We start from the raw sequence: 20,133 nt of genomic DNA on the forward strand, positions 1-20,133 counted from the left end.
GCACGGCCTGGCCGGCCCTCCCCCGGCCCACTCACCACCGACGTTGTTCTTGTACGTGTTGTACATCTCCTTCACCCGCCGGTAGCGGAAGGCCAGCTTCCTCATCCAGTCCACGCCGCCGTGGACGCCGGAGCCCAGGCACAGGTTGGCTCCCGGGGCCGAGCTGTGGAAGCCGTCGGCGGAGAAGTTGTATGTGCTGCGAGAGGGGGCGAGAGCCGCGGTCAGTGTGCGAGGGTGGGGGGGGGGGGCTCCTGGCCGGGAGACTGCGGGCCCCACGGCCCCCCGAGATCCCTGCGTGCAGTGGCCACGCTAGGAAAAGCCCCCTGCCCCCCTTCTGACGCCAGAAGGGAAGTCCAAACTATGGCTGTGGCCGGTTCATCCTGAGAGAAGAGTCTGGAAGAAAACAGGTTAGCTCCCGCTACTCCGATCCCCAAATCTGTGCTGTCTCGCGCCCCCTATAAGGCCCGGCGGCTAACCCCTCCTTCCCACTCTGGGAGCATCTCCCTGTCTTTCCACGGAAGTACCATATTCTAGTTTTTTAAAGTTTATTTTTATTTTTGAGAGAGCATGTGAACAGGGGAGGAACAGAGAGAGGAGACACAGAATCCGAAGCAGGCTCCAGGCTGTGAGCTGTCGGCACAGAGCCCGACGCGGGGCTGGAACTCATGGACCGCAAGATCATGACCTGAGCCGAAGTCAGACGCTTCACCAAATGAGCCTCCCAGGCGCCCTTGAGTTTTTTTGGGCTTGTTAAATTAGGCAGAGTCGATTGCTGGCTTTGCAGATGCGATCCTCTGCTCGGAATGAAGCATATGCTGGCCTAGCGAGTTCCACGTGTGGACGGGGGAGGAGCCAGGGTGTCACAGAAAGTTAAGGACAGAAATGGCAGCTGGGAGCCCAGACGGGAAAGTGGGGGCCGCTCCCCACCTGCAGCAACCAGCACGTGAGGACGAAAACCCCCGTCTTCTCTCCCTCCACCAGAAGCTCTGCTGGAGGTTTGCAAAATCATACCATCGCAGGGAAAAACCACAGCGTGACAAGGGACACATGTATAGTATGACCCAAAGCTTAAAAAATGAGTCTCTTTCTAGAAAAGAAAGAACAGGTCAGTGTGATGCCACAGCTGTCTCAGGCTGTGCGTTTGGCTGACGTTTTTCCTCTTTGCACTATGTTGCTGTTTCTAGATTTTCCGTGATGAGCTGAAGAGCGGAGAGAGAAAGGTATTTTATTTTTTAGCAAGACGCGCTGCGGCACGGGTGAGGCGACACTTGGAAACCGTATCTTGCGCACGTCTGGTACTTCAGTGCTGCTGCTGCGGCAGAGGTCAAAGGGCATTTGAAGGGCATGAGGGGCCGGGTCGTTCTCCCTGTGGGGCGTCTGCGGTGTGCACAGCCAGAGCATGGCACGATGTCACACGCTGCTGTTCTGTGCCTGGGGCTCAGCCTTCCTTGAGCGGAAGCCTGTGGAAGCCACAGAAACGCCTGGGATGAACGTCTCGGACTCATCAGCTAATTTCACCTTGGGGACTTCCTGGGGCACGTGGGCCAGGCGACTTAAAACAAAAGGCCTCGAATATAGACTCTGGCATTCTCCACAGCACACTGTGTGAAAAGCCAGAAAGAGACAGTGCCCACAGGTTCATATAAACACACACACCTGTGTCATTTGTCACGGACATTTCTGCGAGTGTGACTGTGTGTAACATTGGAAGCAAGGAAGTCATGAGGTCAGGACGCGGTTGGTTTGACACGGTGAGAATACGGGTGAGTATAGTTCCTTCTCAAATGTACAAAAGCCCGTGGAGAACATGGTCTGACCTAATAACCTGTTCGGACAAAAACGTTCTCTTTCCCACGAAAGATGTGAATGGCTTCATTACACAGACATGTTTGTTGCTTCTTCTCCCTTTCAGCCCCCCTTGGGTGGTGATGACCAGGGGTTAAAGATGAATGAAATACACCCAACTGGCAAAAGGGGGCCGACAACATCCAACCACGGGAGCAGGGGAGCCACGTGTCGGGGACTCACTCGTGCGGGGCGCTTTTCCAGCACGCAGGCAAGCCGGTGAGAAGCTTTACCCCGAAAATGACTTTACCCCGTCGCATCCCCTCGTTTCCAGAAGCCGCCCTTCAGTTGCCATGTGGTCCTTCCTCTTCTTTACTGCAAACATTCCCTTCTTACTAGATAATTTCTCCTTCTTTCTCAGAAACGTTACTTTCTGCCAACCTCATTTCCATTTTCTCTTTAACCGTCTGTGGAAGAACAGCCTTCGACCCCTCCGGGGTTGTTCCTGCCCGTTCGATGGCCGGAGCCGTGGGAGCCGCAGGCCAGAGTCCGGTGGTGGGCAGAGCACTGCGGTCCTCACCAGGGAGCCACCGAACAGGCACCGAGGGCAGCTGTGCGCCTCCCGACCCGTCTGCAGCCAACTCTGGAGCCAGGGCAGCCCGTTCCCCCAGAAGTTCCTCCTCGGTCACAGCCCTTCCAGCAGCGACCTGCTCTTCCTTCTCGATCTCTTCAGAAGTCTCTGTAGGAGCCGAGATCAGGCATGGCCTCCGCGGGTGGTCACGGGAGACGGTGCCACGAACGTGCAGGCTTTCCGGGGCCTCACTGGGCCCACCACGTGAGCCCCCTTGTTGCTGGATGCGGTGGCGATGTCCACAGGGCTCAGGGGAAGGTCTGTCACACACACAGCAACGGCAGGCAGGTTAGCACCTCTCAGGGCTGACCACTGTGAGAGGTGGGCGGGCGGTCAACCCTGGGATCAGTAGCCGCCAGAAGGCGTGGCTCCCCGAAGCTGCCCGGATCTGGGCAGGGAAGGTTCCAGAAGGGAGGTGGCCAGCAACAGGACCAGACCCCGCAGTGGCAGCACACTTCAGCACAGCATCCCTGGGGGCTAGGACACCGACATCAGCCGGGTCTTCAGTGGCAACCAAGTGATGAGGTGTCAACAGAGCCTCTTCTGCGTTTCTTCAGATTTCTGATGTATGTGCCAATGCCAATACCTTTCCTTCCGTGGATCACTGTTCTGTTTGGAAGTCAAGGTTGTGCCACCAAAGTGGGTTCCTGCTGTAAGAAATCTGGGGACACCCTCCTGCTTCACTGGCAAGACATCAAGGACTCCGGACATCGCAAAGGTTTTCCTTTTAAGTTACGACGGGAAGCCAGGGCACCGCCTTACAGAACCCTCGCTGGGTAGTGTGGGAAGACCAGATAACTTAGTCTTGAAAAAGAACATTGACTAAGAACTCAGAGGAAACCCTGGGGAGATGCCTGGATGTTCTGCCAAGAGGTGGAGGGCAGGGCAGGGCGTCCCTGAATCCTGCACCCCTCCCCCCCCTTACCAGCTGGGTGAGGTTCGACAAGTTACTTAATCTCTCTGTGCCTCCTATTCCCCGGCTGTCAAATGGGGATGACTGTGATGGGGCAAAGTAAGGGCATTACCAAGGTTCGTTTCTGTTGTTCACTGAAAAAAAAGAAAGGGCGTTTGATGCTTGGTGCCTGGTGCACAGCAGGTGCTCAGAAGAGATTTCCTGAATGAAGAAATGGGAGAGCTTGGTTTTTATGGGGGGAAAACCTCCTTGGATGGCGGGTTCTGGAAGTGAGGTTCCAAATAGCTCAGCACGAAACCCGGTTCAGAGCAGCACTGCTCTCTGCCCCAAGCCAGCCAGCTACAGGGAAGCTTTATAAAAATGGAACTCTGGTCCCTCACCGCTGTGAAGGGGAGAGTGGTTCCCAGCTGTGACGTCATGGAAAGGACACAATTAACCTTGATCTGCGGTTTATTTACTCCCTAAATAGAGAAACCTTGGCTGGCACTGGAGGATTGCTCCCTGCCAGTCCTCATTGCGAGGGATTTTCAGAACGGCTAATTAATACGAAGCAGGCGCTGGCCTATCACTCCCAGTTGTGCCGGGCTTTGAACCGACTCCCAGGGCCCAGTCACAGAAGCTTTGATTTGTTTTTTTGGAGTGAGACAGAGGACACAGACACTAAACGACGTTACTGGCCCCCTAAGCGAAGTGTCATTCGGTGTAATAATATTTCTGATGGGCCAAGAGGCACTAGGTTGTGATAATTTTGGATAAGTGCAGAGTAACTATGGTTCCACTTTTATAAGGTTTTCTCAGGGGCAGGCTTGGAACATTCCAGCCACATTCCTCTGAAAGCTGTCTCGTTTTGGGTACCTTATTTCTGGAATCCATGTCCTAGGAGGGTTTGCCCCTAGAAACCAGACACATACCTCTTACTCAGTCCAGAAATATTCTGAGTATCGACTGATCAACTTTTATAGTAAATACTGTACGTGCGCTAATGAAGGGGTGCCAAACTCTTAGTGGCGGTGATTCCGGGAGGCTAGATCAGGTGGTGTTTGAGGTTTTTTACGATGTGCACGCCTTACTTTAGTAAGTAGGAAAAAAAAAACTGCAGCGAGATAAACATAAGCAGAGTCCTGGAGAATCTGAGGAAATCGCCGCCTCGGTGACTGGAGGTGATGGGCAAGAGTCTGCAGGGTGGGGGCTGGGCTGCAACCTGTGGGTTCTGGCAGAGGCAGGCACACACATCAGCCTGATAACCAGCCCGCCCCTCCTCTCCGCTTCCTGGTGAAAGGCAAGCTGGATCGCCAATCAAAAGGGGGCATTTTGGACTCCCCAAAGTCTTACCTTAAATCTTGCCCGTTGTCATCGGATGAGACGTCGTCAACGTGGATCTGGTCGCAATCCTGCGGAGAATGTGGCACGAAGAGAAAGACAGGGAGAGGTGTGGCTGGTTAATCTGCTGTAGCCTCTGAGAGCTGAGCGGGGGAGCACTACCCTGGGAGTCACCAGCCCTGGATTCTAGCCTGAGCTCTGCCACTAAAGGTTAGGCGACCTCCGGTTGGTTAAGTCTCTTCCCTTCTTTTGCTTTTGGTTTCCCTATAAATGAGCAGGTTGGGTGTAAGGTGGGGCGGTGACCATATAACTTATCATGCCAACCAAGATAGTTCTGCAAGTCAAAGGCGCTGCCGTGAAGATTACATTGGAGGGACAGGCACAAAACAGTACCACCCCTCTCTACCTGTGAGTATGTTAGGACATATGGTCACCCTGGCCCGATAGTGGAAACCTTTTTCTTAACCGAGGTATCTTCTTCCACTCGGAATGCTCCCTGCCTTCATCCGCAGAGTGAACTTAGTATTCTTCAAGCATTAGCTTCTGGAGGTACCCCCTTCCCCAGTCCTCCTCGGGGTCCGATGATATGTGATCATCATTTATTGAGTACTTACTACGTGCCAGGCACCATTCCGAGGGCTTGTCATTCCGCCACCCACACATCCCCCCTTTCTCTTTGGGGAAAACACCTTAACACCTGCGAGTTAAGACCGAGGGGGAGGGGGGGCGAGGAAAATGGCCTCGTGACCCAGGCTCAACCAATCAGAGAGACCCAGGAGCCCTCCGGCTTCAGCGATTGCGTCAAAGATGAGCACGTGATCTAAACTGGACCAATGGGAGAGCCAGCCCTGGGAACTCGACTGGGACCTTGGCTGCAGCTGTCGGAGGGTGGTGGTCACGTTATCTGAGCCCCTGGACCCGGCGCCAGCTGAAACCAGGCCACCCTGACTGTGGTAGGTAGAATAATGCTCAGCCCCCCCTGCCCAATGTCCATTCCTAATCCCATGGTCGTCATGTGGCAAGAGGGCCTCCGCAGATGTGATGAAGTTTAAGGTCTGGAGATGCGGAGAGCAGTCGGGATTCTCCAGGTGGGCCCTAAATGTAATTACAAGGGCCTTTGGGAGTAAGAGGCAGAGGGATGTGGGAAGACGGGAGAAGGGGATTGGGGCGATTGCTTTAAAGACGGAGGAAGAGGCGACGGGCCAAGAACTACAGGGTGCCCCCCAGACGCCCAGATTCTCCCTTCAGAGCCTCCTTGACGTCTTTCGCCCAGTGACACTGATTCTGGACCCCTGACCTCCAGAACAGTGAGAGAACACGCTGGTGTTGTTTTAAGCCACTGCGTGTGTGGTAACTGGTTACAGCCGCTGCAGGAAACGACTCCATGGGCCCTTGGGCTCCAGCTAGTGGAGTGGCCGTTCTGTCACTCGGCCACCGGGCAACACCACACCCTCCACGAAGCTACGCGCCGTGCACGCCCATCGGTCACCTCTGCCTCCGGCATAAAGTCCATCCAGGCGACAGGCTGATGCGGCACCAGTGGTGAGCGTGTTCTGCCCGCCGCTGCGGTCCTGGTGAAGCCCAGGCTCCGGAGTCAGACTGCCTGGGTCTGGATCCTAGATCCAGCCACTTCCCGGCTGTGTGACTTTGAGCCAGTGGCATAACCACCCTGAGCCCTAGAGGTGGGATGGGGAAATGGGAGATAAGGGAACCTCCTTCGCGGGGCTGACGGATGTGAGAAGCGAGAGGCTCTGCTGGGAGCGTCTGGTACAGTGGCTGGAACACGTCAGGTACGGGGACGCACGCCACTCTTCTTATCGTGTTAAGATTTAAACATGTCCACATTTAGGTGTCAGGGTGATCTCAGGAGGCAGGTGGCTCCTGGATGCGACTCTGAGCTTGACCTCTAAGAAAACGATTGGTGGTAACACCTCTGGACTCTTGTTGAGGGGGTAGCATCTGGGAAAGAAATAGCGGTTTCTATTATTTTGAGCAGATCTCTTTTTACATAAGGACGGGGCTTGAATTTATCTTTGAGAACAGAGCTCTGCTGGGGGATGATGGGAACCCCTTTCCTCATTAATTCTTTAAGATATGTAGAGGTAACCGCGTTGTGATGGGAGATGTGGGGGCAGGGTGGGGGTGGGGACAGTGGCATTTGGGGCAGCCCGGGCTCCCCTGTGGGGATCGGGGCTGGAACTTGGGACAACCGGTGTGGCCACTGGTCCCTCTCTGGGGCCCGGAAAGGGCTTTGGATTGAAAAGGGGTTTGCTGGGAGGTGAGGTTTGCTTCCACAGTCCCGGGCACACTCGGGGCTCACGGCTCAGTGGCAGTGACAGAGCATGACTCAGGGTCCTGACGCATAGGACCTCACGCCTCCGTGGGCCCGGGACAACGCCTGGGAACAGGCAGCAGTGTGTGCTCTGACTCGCCTGGATGGGAAGGGCAGGGGGAGGTCCCACCGTATGGCTTCCTAGGGGTCAGCCGTGGGCAAGCGGAAATCGGTGAGGAACATGGCAAATGACAAGTGGTAACCCCAACTGAGAAGCTCTTTGGAGAGTGCTGGAAAAAAACTGGGGACGCTGAGTGACCACTCGAGCTGGCAGACATCTGGCTTACACCTAAACCTCTACCGTTCCTCATTCCGTAGTTCCTTCCTTTCCACGTATCTGGGATTCTGACTGACGCTTGGTGGTCTTAGGTATCGTCGATCCCCTCCCCAAGAGGGACTGTCCTTTCCTAAAGTAGTTGAGCGCCATGGTACACCCCAACTTGAAAGATTTTATAGTCATGCTAATACTGTAGTGGTTGGCCATATGTGGTTATTTATATTATTTTCAAGTTAAACTCAACTGCATAAAAAATTGAGTTCCTTAGGCCTATTTCAAGTGCTCAGTAACCACATGTAGGCAATGGCTGCCGTACTGGAGCACTGTGCACGTACTTGCCTCGGCCCAGAAAATTCTAGTGGACAGTGCTGCTCTCGAGGGGTAAACACACCAGGCTGACAACTTCTCTTCTGTGTTGACAAGTTCGATTCGGGATGAGCTCGCAAGCCAGCCTGGAGACGTATCTTATTCAGCCCACACTACGCTTGAAAAATTGTTTGGGAACAAGAGCCAATATGTGAACTCAGGGGACCTCTCTTTCCCTGTCTCCGTCCTCTCCCTTCCTGCTCTCACTCTTTCTCTGTCTTTCCAGATTCTCAGCTACTCTGAGACAGTGCAGGGCTTGCATTGTTCTGTCCCATCCGCCCTTAGCCCTTTCCAGCGCTCCACGGTCTCGTCTGGGTCTTCTTCCCGTCACGTCACCTGGTTACCTGGCCCCTGTGGGCTTCCTAGTTTGAGCCCTCTGACCCACAGACCTCGTATACCAATCGAAGGGTCCCGGGACAGCAATCCTGATACGTCAGCGAAAGCTGTCTTCAAAAAGCCAACGCGGACTTCGAAGACCCAGGCACAGAGAAGACCAAATTAGTAGCAGGCTTCTCCCCCATCCAATGCTTTGCCTAAAATTGGAAAAACACCTCCCGTGCCCCCCTCCAGTCCTTGCCGTGAGGCTCAAAAGCTGCCCCGGGGGTCACACGGGCTCAGGCCCCTGGGCAGGGGCACCCACCGCTTTCCCTGATGTCAGGGGAAAGGTATGTGGGAGGCTCTGGTTTTCTCATTTGCAAGGGGATTGTTGGGGGCGCTAAAGTGTGACAACAGTAGCGATCACATTTCGGACTCAATAAAATACCATGACGCTCAGCTAGACGCTACCTCATACTCCACCAGCTGACCTGGATCCAGTTACCCGCTGAGGCTGAGCCGGCAATGAGAGGAGTGAGCTCTGGGGGAGGAAGATCCTATGCGCCTCAATTCTCCTGCACGGGGGGCGGGCCTGTACGGTGGAGGGCACCAGCTTTTCACAGCCTAGGGTGCTTCTGGCCTCTTCAGAGTCACGTGTGACTATTCTGGGGGGTCTGAGTGGGACCTGCTAGCAAAGACCGAGGAAGCGTCCCCGTGGCCTTGACCTGGGTGAGGTCTGGGCCCCAGTGCAATCCCAGCAGCAAGGAATTTACACTTTCTGACTTATGGAAACACCCACACATCGTCTTGTGCAAAGATGTCCACCATCCCGGTGAGAAACAGGAAAACACCTAAAGTTGCCTCAACTGGATCATCACTAAACGCAACGTGGTATGTCCATTCAGCGGAATCCCGCCCAGCGGTTCAGACGAATGAGGTGGATTTTTCTGTTAGCACACGGAAATGTTTCTAAGACGTTCTATTGGGTCAAAGACCCACGAACAACACGGGGGTTGGGGCACTGAACCCTGTGTAGTCAAAGATCTGTGTATCACTTTGGACTCCCTCCCGAAACTTAACCACTAATAGCTGTTGTTGACTGGAAGCCTTACTGATAATATGAACAGTCAATTATCACATAGTTTATATGTGATACGTATTACATAGTATATTCTTACAATACAGTGAGCTAGAAAAAACAGTTATTAAGAAAATCACAAGGAGGGGTGTCTGAGTGGCTCCATCGGTTAAGTGTCTGACTTCAGCTCAGGTCATGATCTCACGGTTCGTGAGTTTGAGCCCTGTGTTGGGCTCTGTGCTGACAGCTCAGAGCCTGGAGTCTGCCTTGGATTCTGTGTCTCTCTTTCTGCCCCTCCCCTGCTCGCATTCTCTCTTTCTCTCTCTCTCTCAAAAATAAATAAGCATTACAAAAAATTAAGAGTAAAAAAAAAAAAATCACAAGGAAAATGCATTTACAGTACTGTACTAAATTTATTTAAAAGTCTGGGGGCGCCTGGGTGGCTCAGTCGGTTAAGCGGCCGACTTCAGCTCAGGTCACGGTCTCACGGTCCGTGAGTTCGAGCCCCACGTCCGGCTCTGTGCTGACAGCTCAGAGCCTGGAGCCTGTTTCCGATTCTGTGTCTCCCTCTCTCTGACCCTCCCCCATTCATGCTCTATCTCTCTCTGTCTCAAAAATAAATAAACGTTAAAAAAAAAAAAAAAAGCGGGGCGCCTGGGTGGCGCAGTCGGTTAAGCGTCCGACTTCAGCCAGGTCACGATCTCGCAGTCCGGGAGTTTGAGCCCCGCGTCGGGCTCTGGGCTGACGGCTCAGAGCCTGGAGCCTGTTTCCGATTCTGTGTCTCCCTCTCTCTCTGCCCCTCCCCCGTTCATGCTCTGTCTCTCTCTGTCCGAAAAATAAATAAACATTGAAAAAAAAAATTAAAAAAAAAAAAAAGCTTAAAAAAAAAAAAAGTCTGCATATGTGTGGATCAATGCAATTCAAACCCATGTTGTCCAAGGGTCAACTGTATTTATAAAAACCCATTGAAAACAAAACAAGATATTTTATACGGATATATACCTAGATGGACAATGAAAGGTCTAGAAGCTTACACATCTGACTGGCAGCAGCAGTTCTGTCTGGGAAGGCACTGGGATTGGGTTAGTGGTCAAAGGAGGCTTTCAACTTACTGAAATGATTATTCCTTCCCCCCCTCCCTCTCTCCCTCTCTGCCTCTCTCATTTTCCATAAGGATAATGCACATATGCATTGCCTTTGAAAACAGAAAATATCTCACTGGGGAGGAGACAGGATCTAACACTGAAGGCCATTAAAAAAATTTTTTTTAATGTTTATTTTTGAGAGAGAGAGAGAGAGAGAGAGAGAGAGAGAGAGAGAGAGCATGAACAGAGGAAGGGCAGAGAGAGGGGGAGACACAGAATCCGAAGCAGGCTCCAGGCTCCGAGCTGTCAGCACAGAGCCTGACGTGGGGTTCAACCTCACGAACCGTGAGATCATGACCTGAGCCGAAGTCAGACGCTTAACTGACTGAGCCACCCAGGCGCCCCTCACACTGAAGGACATTTAAGTCCCCAACGCGCCAGAGGCTATGCTCAATACGTTGCACATATGAAAGGGGATACAGTTGACCCCCATCTCATGGAGGGCAAGTGGAGGTGGGGAGAGGTGCAGAAACTTGCCTCTTATGGGCTGAATTATGATTCTTCAAACGATGTTGAAATCCTAACCCCCAGGCCCTGCGAGGAGGGTCGGCCGCCTTCAGAGCCTGTGCTCCCAAAGAGCCACCCGTCCGAGGACTATCCGTAAAAACCCTTCCTATGGGCCCAGAACCGCATCAGACAATGCATGCGTCAAGAGCCAGGAGGTTTCAGGGGCGCCCGGGTGGCTCCATCGGCTAAGTGTCTGACTCTTGATTTCGGCTCACGGTCCATGAGATCGAGCCCCACGTCGAGCTCTGTGCTGACAGCGCGGAGCTGGCTTGGGATTCTCTCTCTCCCTCTCTCTGCCGCGCCCCCCCCCCCCCCCACAAAAAAAAAAAAAAAATTAAAAAAAAAAAAAAAAAGAGCAAGGAGGTTTCCAGGATTAAAAGTGGCTCTCGCCTTCAAGGTACTTAACACGTCACCAGAAAAGGTGAGGTGAATGCACATGAAAAACCGCACTGCTGATTCGATCCACAGATGTACTGATCACCTACTATGAGTTCAACACCAGGCTGGACCCTGCACGTGTCCTGGAACAGTCCCTGACTCCCTGCTTCCCCGCACGTTCCTCATCAGCAAATCCTGCCGACCTTCCCTTCCGTGGATATCCACAATCACTCAACATATGTCCACAATAAGTCAATATGTATTCAATATATGTCCACAGTCTGTCTCTTCCCGCCTTCTCCACTGCTCCCATTGTCTCCCACCGAGATCAGGGCTCAGCAAACCACAACCTGTGTGAATAAAGCTTTAGTGCAGCACGGCCAAGTTCATTCCTTTCCATACTGTCTGTGGCTGCTGTTGTCCTACAGTCGAGACAGAGACCGTGTGGCCCGGAAAGCCTGGAGTATCTACTATCTGGCTCTTTACGGACGAAGTTTGTGGAGCCCTGACTGTTGCAGTCACCTCCTCACCCTCCCTGCTTCCACCCCTGCCTCCCTTTGCATAAATGCATGGTCCTCACAAAGTCTCTGAGCCTGCGTGTCTGCACCCCGCCCCCCCATCTCCCACTGCACTCGCAGACGTAGCAGCCTCCCGCTATTCCTTCAACAACCCACACACTCCTGCTGCAGGGCCTTTGCACTTACTGTTGCTTCTGTTTTGAATGCCTTTCTCTTCTCTATCCATCTGCCAAAAGCCTGCAAAGGCTCCTTGATATCCTCTCTTTTGCGAAAACTGTCCTAGCTCCACCTCACATCAGGACCAGTAACTTCTCCGTTTCTCCACTTTGTGGGGCCTCCAGGGCTAACCTACGGCTGATATAACGGCCAATCTATTTTTTTACCCAGTAGGTAACGCCCGTTGTCTGCTGATTTTTTGCAAGGTCAGAGAGTACAGCAGTTAAAAGCATAGACTCCAGACCCTCGGTTCCGAACTCCGGCTCTGCTGCTGATTAACTGAATGGCCTTGGACCAAGTATTGAATCTTTCTGACCCTCAGCTTCCTGTCGGTAACTGAGCTACGGAACAGCACTCGGTGCACGGGGCCTTGCGAGGATTAAATGAGTCGGTACAGGTGAGGCACTTTGAAAAGTGCCTCTGCCTGTCGAAAATGCCACCTACGAGTCTGGCATAATCACTGCTGTTATGACTGTTTTGAATTCTACAGGCCTGAACTCTGTGCCTGGTTCGGGAATGATCACACTGAGCTGAGTTCACCATCAAGAGAGGCTCGTGCATGGTCAGCTCTGCAGATGAGACAATTTAGAAGCAAAGCAGAAAACCGCATTCCTCAGTCAAACCCCGCCCATGTGTCAGGACGCTGTGCGCGAACGCATCTCAGGGAGTGGGGGGGGGCCTGGGGGGACAGAAGACACTCGTTGAGGTCTTACGTCCTGGACTTCGCAGATGGTGTTCAAACACCCTTCCCTGGTCTCCAGTCCCAGCCCTGCCATTTTCTAGGAGTGTGATCTCAGGCAGCTTACTTAACACCAAAACTTTTAGTTTTTGTTTTTTTTTTTTCAAGATTGCTTTGGCAACTTGGGGTCTTTTTCTGGTTCCATACACATTTAGAATTGTTTGTCCTAGCTCTGGGAAGAATGCTGGTGTTATTTTGATAGGGATTGCTTAATTTTTTTTTTTTTTAATGTTTGTTTTTGAGAGCGTGAACAGGGGAGGGGCAGAGAGAGGGGAAACGCAGAATTCGAAGCAGGCTCCAGGCTCTGAGCCATCAGCACAGAGCCCGACACGGGGCTCAAACGCATGAACCGTGAGAGCACGACCTGAGCTGAAGTCGGATGCTTAACTGAATGAGCCACCCAGGTGCCCCGATTAACACCAAAGCTTTTAATTCTAGAATAATTTTAGATTTGCAGAAAAGTTGTGAATATAGTATAGAGAGTTCCCATAAACCCCACGCTCAGTTTCCCTTATTGGTAACATTTGTATGGAGTACCTGTCACAACCAATAAATATTACTATATCGTTATTAACGAATGTCAATTCTTTTTTTGTTGTTTGAGGCACCGGGGCCTCAGGATCATGCCATTCCGGCTGGGTGCCGTGGCCGTTGCCTGTGGCCTCCCCCCACGCTGAGAACGGCCCAGCGAATGTCAATCCTTTATTCAGAATCCCTTAGCCTTCTCCACTAATGTCCTTTTTCTCTTCCAGAATCCCAGCCAGGGCATCACATTACACTTTGTCATCCTACCTCGTCAGGTTCCCCAGGGCCGCGGTAGTTTCTCCCACTTTCCTTGGTGTTGACAACAGTTTAAAGGAGAACCAGTCCAGTGTTTTGTAGGATGCCTCTCAACGGGGATCTGCCTGTGGTTTTTCTCATGGTCAGACTGGGGTTGCAGGTTTTGGCGAGGAGGGGGTGCATCCTCTCAAAGGGCTTACACTGCCCATGTTGACCCTGATCACCTGGCTCAGGTCATCTCTGTCAGGTTCCTCTGTCGTAAAGTCACTCTCCTCCCCTTTCCATACTGTACTCTTTGATTTTAATTTTTTTTTTAACATTTATTTATTTTTGAGAGACAGAGTATGAGCAGGGGAGGGGCAGAGAGAGAGGGAGGCACAGAATCCGAAGCAGGCTCCAGGCTCCGAGCCGTCAGCACAGGGCCCGACGCGGGGCTTGAATCCATGAACCAAAAGATCATGACCTGAGGGGCGCCTGGGTGACTCAGTCGGTTGAGCGTCCGACTTTGGCTCAGGTCATGATCTCGAGGTTCATGGGTTCGAGCCCCGCGTCGGGCTCTGTGCTGACGGCTTGGAGCCTGGAGCCTGCTCGGATTCTGTGTCTCTCTCTCTCTGCCCGCCCCCTCCCCCCCACTCTGTCTCTCTCTCTCCTTCAAAAAAATAAATAAACATTAAAAAAATTTTAAAAAATCACGACCTGAGCCGAAGTTGGTTGCTTAACTGACTGAGCCACCCGGGCGCCCCTCCATACTGTACTCTTTGAAAGGAAGTCACTATGCAAAGCTCACAGTGAGGGTGGAGTATCTGAATAAGTGATTCAAAATTTTTTGCCCGAGATATTAGTCTATCCTCCCCCACTTATTTATTTGTCTAATCATTATTTGAGTCATTACGGACCCGTGGGTCCTTATTTTATACTTAGAATCCAATATCATGTAACTTGTTTTCGTAGTCAAATTATTCCCAGCTTTGGCCACTGAGAACTCCACCAGGAAGCTCCCGTGTCCCTTTGACATCCTCCATCGCTGTAGAGTCTTTTGAGCACTTACTTTTGGCACCATAAGACATGCCACGTGTATTATATGTATTTCCTGCCCCAGCCCTAGAATCAGCCGTTTCTCTAAGGAGCCCTGGCTTCTTTTCTCAGAAAATGGCATTAGAGCCCAAGATCTGGGGGCTGGGTGTGCTCATCGCTCCCGGAGTGTCATTGCTTCGGGACTTTCTCCGGTGACAGAGAAAAGTCTCCAGGTTCCTTTTTGGAAATTATGAAACCTGGGTAGCACATCATTTGCAGGTGTGTTACAAGGCCTATGACGGCCTGATGAATGGTGCCAATTATAGTTCAGATCCTTCTTTCACCACGGGCCTGAAGTGGAAGCCCAGAGAGGGCCCAAATGGGACTTACATGAAGAGTCGCGGGGCATGGGTGAAAGTATCCGCGGGATTGCAGGGGTAGCCCGCCTTTCATCAGCGATGAAAACGACAGTGATTTGTCCGTTTGTCATGGGCTCAAAGTCCAGGTGTAGCTTCAGGGTGACACTCATCTCATAAAATGTGTAGGAGAGCGTCTCACCTTGTTCTTTGCTCCTAGTTTGTGCAGGATGGGGTTTACCCTTTCCCTGATGTTTGCTGGAACTCTTTTTAAAACAGGCCTGGTGCCATTTTTGGAGAGTCTACTGTTCCAATGTCTCACAGCCATGAGTTCATTTATTTTAAAATCCCCCCTGAGGTTAGTTCTGGTAATTTCCATCTTCCTGCAAAGTGCCAACTTCATCTAGGTGTCAAGTTCATTGGTATCATATCATACAGTGTTCTCATAATTAAAAAAAAAGCCGGATCTGTCCTCAATCTGAGTAACGTCCGTCCTTTCGTTCTGAATGTTGTTTATCCATCTCTGCCTCTTTTTCGTTCTTTTTCTTTTTTCTCGTTCATGCTTGCCAAAAGCATCATCTGCCTTCATGGTCTTTTCAATGACCAATTCTTTCAACTTTCCTGTTTTTCTAACAGAAATGTAATCTAAGGCCGGATCACCCTTTGCTTGCATCCCACAGACTTCGATACTCAGCATTCTCATTGCTGTCCAGTTCTGACCAGCAAACGCAGTGACAAATACTTATCAAAACTGTTATGATCAAGCTGGGGACAGCTGGGGTTTCCCCACCTGCCCTGCTGAGCTCTGATCCCATGGCTTTCTGTCCCTGGCTGCCTGGAGACACGAACGCAGAAAGGAAACTGTTGACAAATTTGCTGCAGAAAAATGACTCTCGTCAGAGGCCAGATGGACTCCCTGGCCACTCCTCCTCTTTCAGGGCAGGTATATTTTTAAGTGAGATTGCTTACTGCTGTCTCTGGACTAGCCAGAGAGGGGCTTGCTCCCCGGGAGGGAAACCCGGGCTGTCTTTCTTGTGTTGTCTAAATGTTTAACTTATCTGAAGAACACCAAGGAGGCCGTGGGCTGCACTGCATTAATGGCCGGTTGGGCAGGATGCCTCGGAGAGCAGCTCAGCGTTGACATGGTGAAATATTATTCTCCCTGATGGCTCCCGCAGCACCATAAATCAGACGTTAGCGATCAGGCCTCCACGTCAGGCAAGCAGCCACGGCTTGCCCGGGTTCCAGCCACTTCTGAGTCCCTCTAGCAAGGTCTTTCCTGAAGCTCTGGCAGCACGTGGAAAACGTCCCCCTCCAGCCCACCCACCTGCCTGGCCACTCCTGAACCTGGTAGGCGGGGCGGGGGGATACTTTTGGCCAAAAAGCTTTAGGTCAATCTTGTTTCTTACAGAGGACACTTTTCTCCCCTCCATTCTGTTGATCTTATGCCTTCTTCACCCACTCAGTTCATTTCAAAACTGTGTTTCCCATGCAGGATAAAGGTCCCAGCTTGGAAGTCAGCTTGGCCTCGGATTAAATCTCCATACTATCCTTACTCTGTGAACTCTCTGGGCCTCAGTTTCTTCATCTGTAAAACAGGGATAAAAACCCTCCTTTGTAGGGTTGTTGTGAGATGTCAGTGAGAAAACGCATGTGTGATGTGTGGCACAGGAGCTCAATACAGGCAAGAGCTGGGCAAGTTAACATCTCGGTGCCTCAGTTTTCCCATCTCTAAAATGGGTATACGTAACCCATTTACTGTATTTACTGTCCGTGGCCCTGTAAGACCTAAAGGAATGAGTGCAGGCAAGCCCTCTGGACAGCATGCAGTGCGTTTTAGCTGGCACTGTGACTATTATTCCTATCTGTGCCCTCCACTCAGCCCCAGCCCCGGCCTGTGTCCTTCTTTGTAGAAATGCATTTCGACCCCTTGTCTATTGCTCTGCTCACCTTCAGGGTGGGGAGTGAGGGCGCCAGCTCAGTTCGTTGTGATTTCCGTTGCTATTTGTGTGACTTTTGTTTTGCGTCTACAGCGTGAGGATGATGTGCTAACTCATAGATGAACTTCTGTCTTTGTCTTCTATGTCGGGAACTTCTCTTTCCCTCCCCCCCTCTCTCTTTTTCTCTTTTAAGATATTGAAAAAAGTAATCTCTACGGCCAACTTGGGGCTTGAACTTACAACCCTGAGTTCAAGAGTCGCAGGCTCTACTATGCCAGCCAGTGGCCCCTCTGCCGGAAATTTTTTCTCCTCTTGCTGGCAGACCTTGCTTGTCTTTCTCCACATGTCCAGGCTACACCAACCCTCTCTGCTTTCTCTTTCCCTTTGAACCCATCATCTACAGCACCGTGTTGAGTCTAGATTTCCTGTCTGGAATCTTCTTTCTCAAGCCAGATGGCAGCTGCTCTCCCTGGGAGAGGCAGTGGAACACAGAGAGTAAGTGCTGGGTCTAAATATTGCCACTGCCAACTGTGTGACTTTGGGCTGTTCACTGAACCTCTCTGTGCCTCAGTTTCTTCACCTGTAAAATGGGTGTTATGACTGAATGTCTGCGATCCCCCCCGCCACGAATCACGTGTCGAAGCTCTAACTCCCAGTGTGCCTGGGTTTGGATATGGGGCCTCCAAGGAAGTAACCAAGGTTAAATGAGGTCATAAGGGTGGCATCCCAATCTAATAAGATGAGTGCCCTTATAAGAAGAGACACCACAGAGCCCCGCTCTCCGTCTCCGCACCGAAGAGAGGCCATGAGAAGACGGTGAGAAGGAGGCCTTCTACAAGCCAGGAAGAGAGTCCTCGCCAGCAATGAGATCTGCCAGCACCTCCGTCGGGGACTTTAGCCTCCGGAACTGTTGGGGATTAAACGAGGTAATACATGTAAAGTGTTCAGAATAGTGTTTGGTATAGAAACGTCAGCTAAGATGATGATCATCATCGTCCCTGAAAATACAGGCCATGTCTGGTAAGTTTAGAACTCCAGAGTGGCACTGATAGAACTTTCTACAACGAGGTAAATGTCCGGTTCTGTCCACTGTAACGGCCACTAGCCGCAGGTGGCTATTTACATTCAAATTAGTTAAAATTAAGAAACATTAAATAAGCATTCAGGGCCTCAGTGGCATTAGACTTATTTCAAGTGCCCCAAACCCACATGTGGCCAGTGGCTACTGTACCGGACAGAACAGAAATTTATAGTGTTGTAGAACAATCTACTGGACGGGACTGCTCTAGAGAACTGGCTTTCAAATGGTTTTGACTGTGACTTCCAGTAAGAAAATACGTTTGCTATCACACAGAGAGGTTTTTTTTGGTGGTTTCTTTTTTGGCATTTCGAGTAAAAGCAAGCAGCGTGAGGCCTGGGTTGTGCTGGACACTAGACCAGGGGATCCAGAAATACGGTGCATCTGGCTGACGGCTCTCAAGGGCTGAGCACAGAGTTTCTCAACAGGGTGCCGCTGGCATTTCGGGTTCCTCATGCAGGACGCTGTCCTCAGTGCTGGGTTACCTGGCATTCCGGGCCCTGCCTGCTAACAGTCAGTAATTCTTCCCCTGCTGGTGACAACCAGCACCCTCCTTCCCATTTCCAAACGAATCCTCCTAGCAGGAAGGTTCTGCCCTCGGGTCCAGTTGAGACACACTGAAAGGGGTGCCCGGGTGGCTCAGCTGCGTCCAACTCTTGCTTTTGGCTTGAGTCACGATCTCATGGTGTGTGGGTCCGAGCCCCGCACCAGGCTCTGTGCTGACAGTGCGGAGCCTGCTTGGGATTCTCTCTCTCTCCCTCGCTCTCTGCCCCTCCCGCACCCGCGTGCTCTCTCTCTCTCAACACAAACTTAAAAAAAAAACAAAACAAAACATATTGACAATAATGAGGTTGCAGACATTGCCAGTGCCTTGTCTTTGAGAAGAAATGGTAACAATGTAACAATGCCCATCCTCTCCCACATACCGCACAGGCCTTTGCTTACAATTAGCTCTGTTTCGTGTCTTTTTCGTGCCCAAACTGAGAGCCCTCTTGGTGGAATTTGGAAACACTCCTAATCACACTGCCTATAAAACCTCAGCCATTCTACAATGGTCTAGATTTTCAAATTCATTTTACTTTTTAAAATACTTTATTTTTTATTTTTAAATGTTTATTTTAAGAGAGAGAGACCGGGGGCAGGGATGGTCAGAGAGAGAAGGAGAGAGGGAATCCCAAGTCGGCTTCATGCTCAGCACGGACCCCCACGTGGGGCTCAGTCTCACAAAACGTGAGATCATGACCTAAGCCAAAATCAAAAGTCGGCCGTGTAACCAAATGAGCCACCCAGGTGACCCTAAGTTTTCTAATTAACAATTAATTAATGTTTATTTATTCATTTGAGAGGCAGAGAGAGAAAGAGAGAGAGAGCAAGGGAGGGGCAGAGAGAGAGCGAGAGAATCCCGGGCAGGGGTACAGTGCAGAGCCCAACACGGGTCCCGATCCTGTAAGATCACAATGAGCCGAACTCAAGAGTTGGATGACAGGGCGCCTGGGTGGCTCAGTCGGTTGAGCGTCCGACTTCGGCTCAGGTCACGATCTCACGGTCCGTGAGTTTGAGCCCCACATCGGGCTCTGGGCTGATGGCTCAGAGCCTGGAGCCTGCTTCCGATTCTGTGTCTCCCTCTCACTCTGCCCCTCCCCTGTTCATGCTCTGTCTCTCTCAGTCCCCCAAAAAAATAAACGTTAAAAAAAAAAAAAAAAAAGAGTCAGATGCTTAATTGACTGAGCCACCCAGGTGCTCCTCAAATTAATTAATTATTATTACTTTTTCATTTTTTAAAGAAGCTTATTTATCTTTAAGAGAGGGAGCGTGTGTGAGCAGGGTGGGGGCAGAGAGGGAGGGAGGGAAAAATAGGCTCCACACTGTCAGCACAGAGCCCAACACAGGGCTCGATCCCCTGAACCGCGAGATCATGCCTTGAGCTGAAATCAAGAGTTGGATGCTTAACTGACTGAGCCACCCAGGCGCCCCACCTCAAATTTATTTTTAATCGAAGTTATAGTATCTTGAAATAGAAATAATGAATTTTTGTCTTGAAGATTTGTTTGTTTTTCAAGAGTGCAGACCGTGGAGCCCAGCAAACTCAGGTTTGAATCTGGGCTTAACACAGCTGCTGTGAGCATGGGCAAATATCTCACCCTCTCTGAACTTTAGTCTCCTCATCTGCAAAATGGGGGAAAATAAACACGACTGACTATACATGGTTGTGCACAAATTCCTGGCACCTTTGCAGGTGACGATTCTTTACAAAAATTTTTTTAAATGTTTATTTTTGAGAGAGAGAGAGAGAGAGAGACAGACAGACAGAGCATGAGCGGAGGAGGGGCCGAGAGAGAGGGAGACAGAGAATCCGAAGCAGGTTCCAGGCCCTGAGCTGCCAGCACAGAGCCCGACGCGGGGCTCGAACCCATGAACTGTGAGATCATGACCTGAGCTGAAGTC

The 20,133-nt window shown here is 51.3% G+C and overlaps 1 protein-coding gene across 2 annotated transcripts in view; it reads right to left on the minus strand.

Annotated features, from left to right (window-relative positions):
* Nucleotides 1-20,133, minus strand: part of EYA2 (EYA transcriptional coactivator and phosphatase 2) — a 259,835-nt gene that overhangs the window by 18,701 nt on the left and 221,001 nt on the right. For both annotated transcript variants that reach the window (XM_040446861.1, XM_040446862.1), the window contains 2 exons: nucleotides 4,662-4,720; nucleotides 36-196 (listed from right to left, as the gene is read on the minus strand). In XM_040446861.1, the coding sequence (XP_040302795.1) occupies nucleotides 36-196; nucleotides 4,662-4,720 (220 nt within the window). The remainder of the gene's footprint in view (nucleotides 1-35; nucleotides 197-4,661; nucleotides 4,721-20,133) is intronic.

Source organism: Herpailurus yagouaroundi, unplaced genomic scaffold (assembly GCF_014898765.1).
Source record: "Herpailurus yagouaroundi ecotype Mexico unplaced genomic scaffold, PumYag 196, whole genome shotgun sequence".
NCBI lineage: Eukaryota > Metazoa > Chordata > Mammalia > Carnivora > Felidae > Herpailurus > Herpailurus yagouaroundi.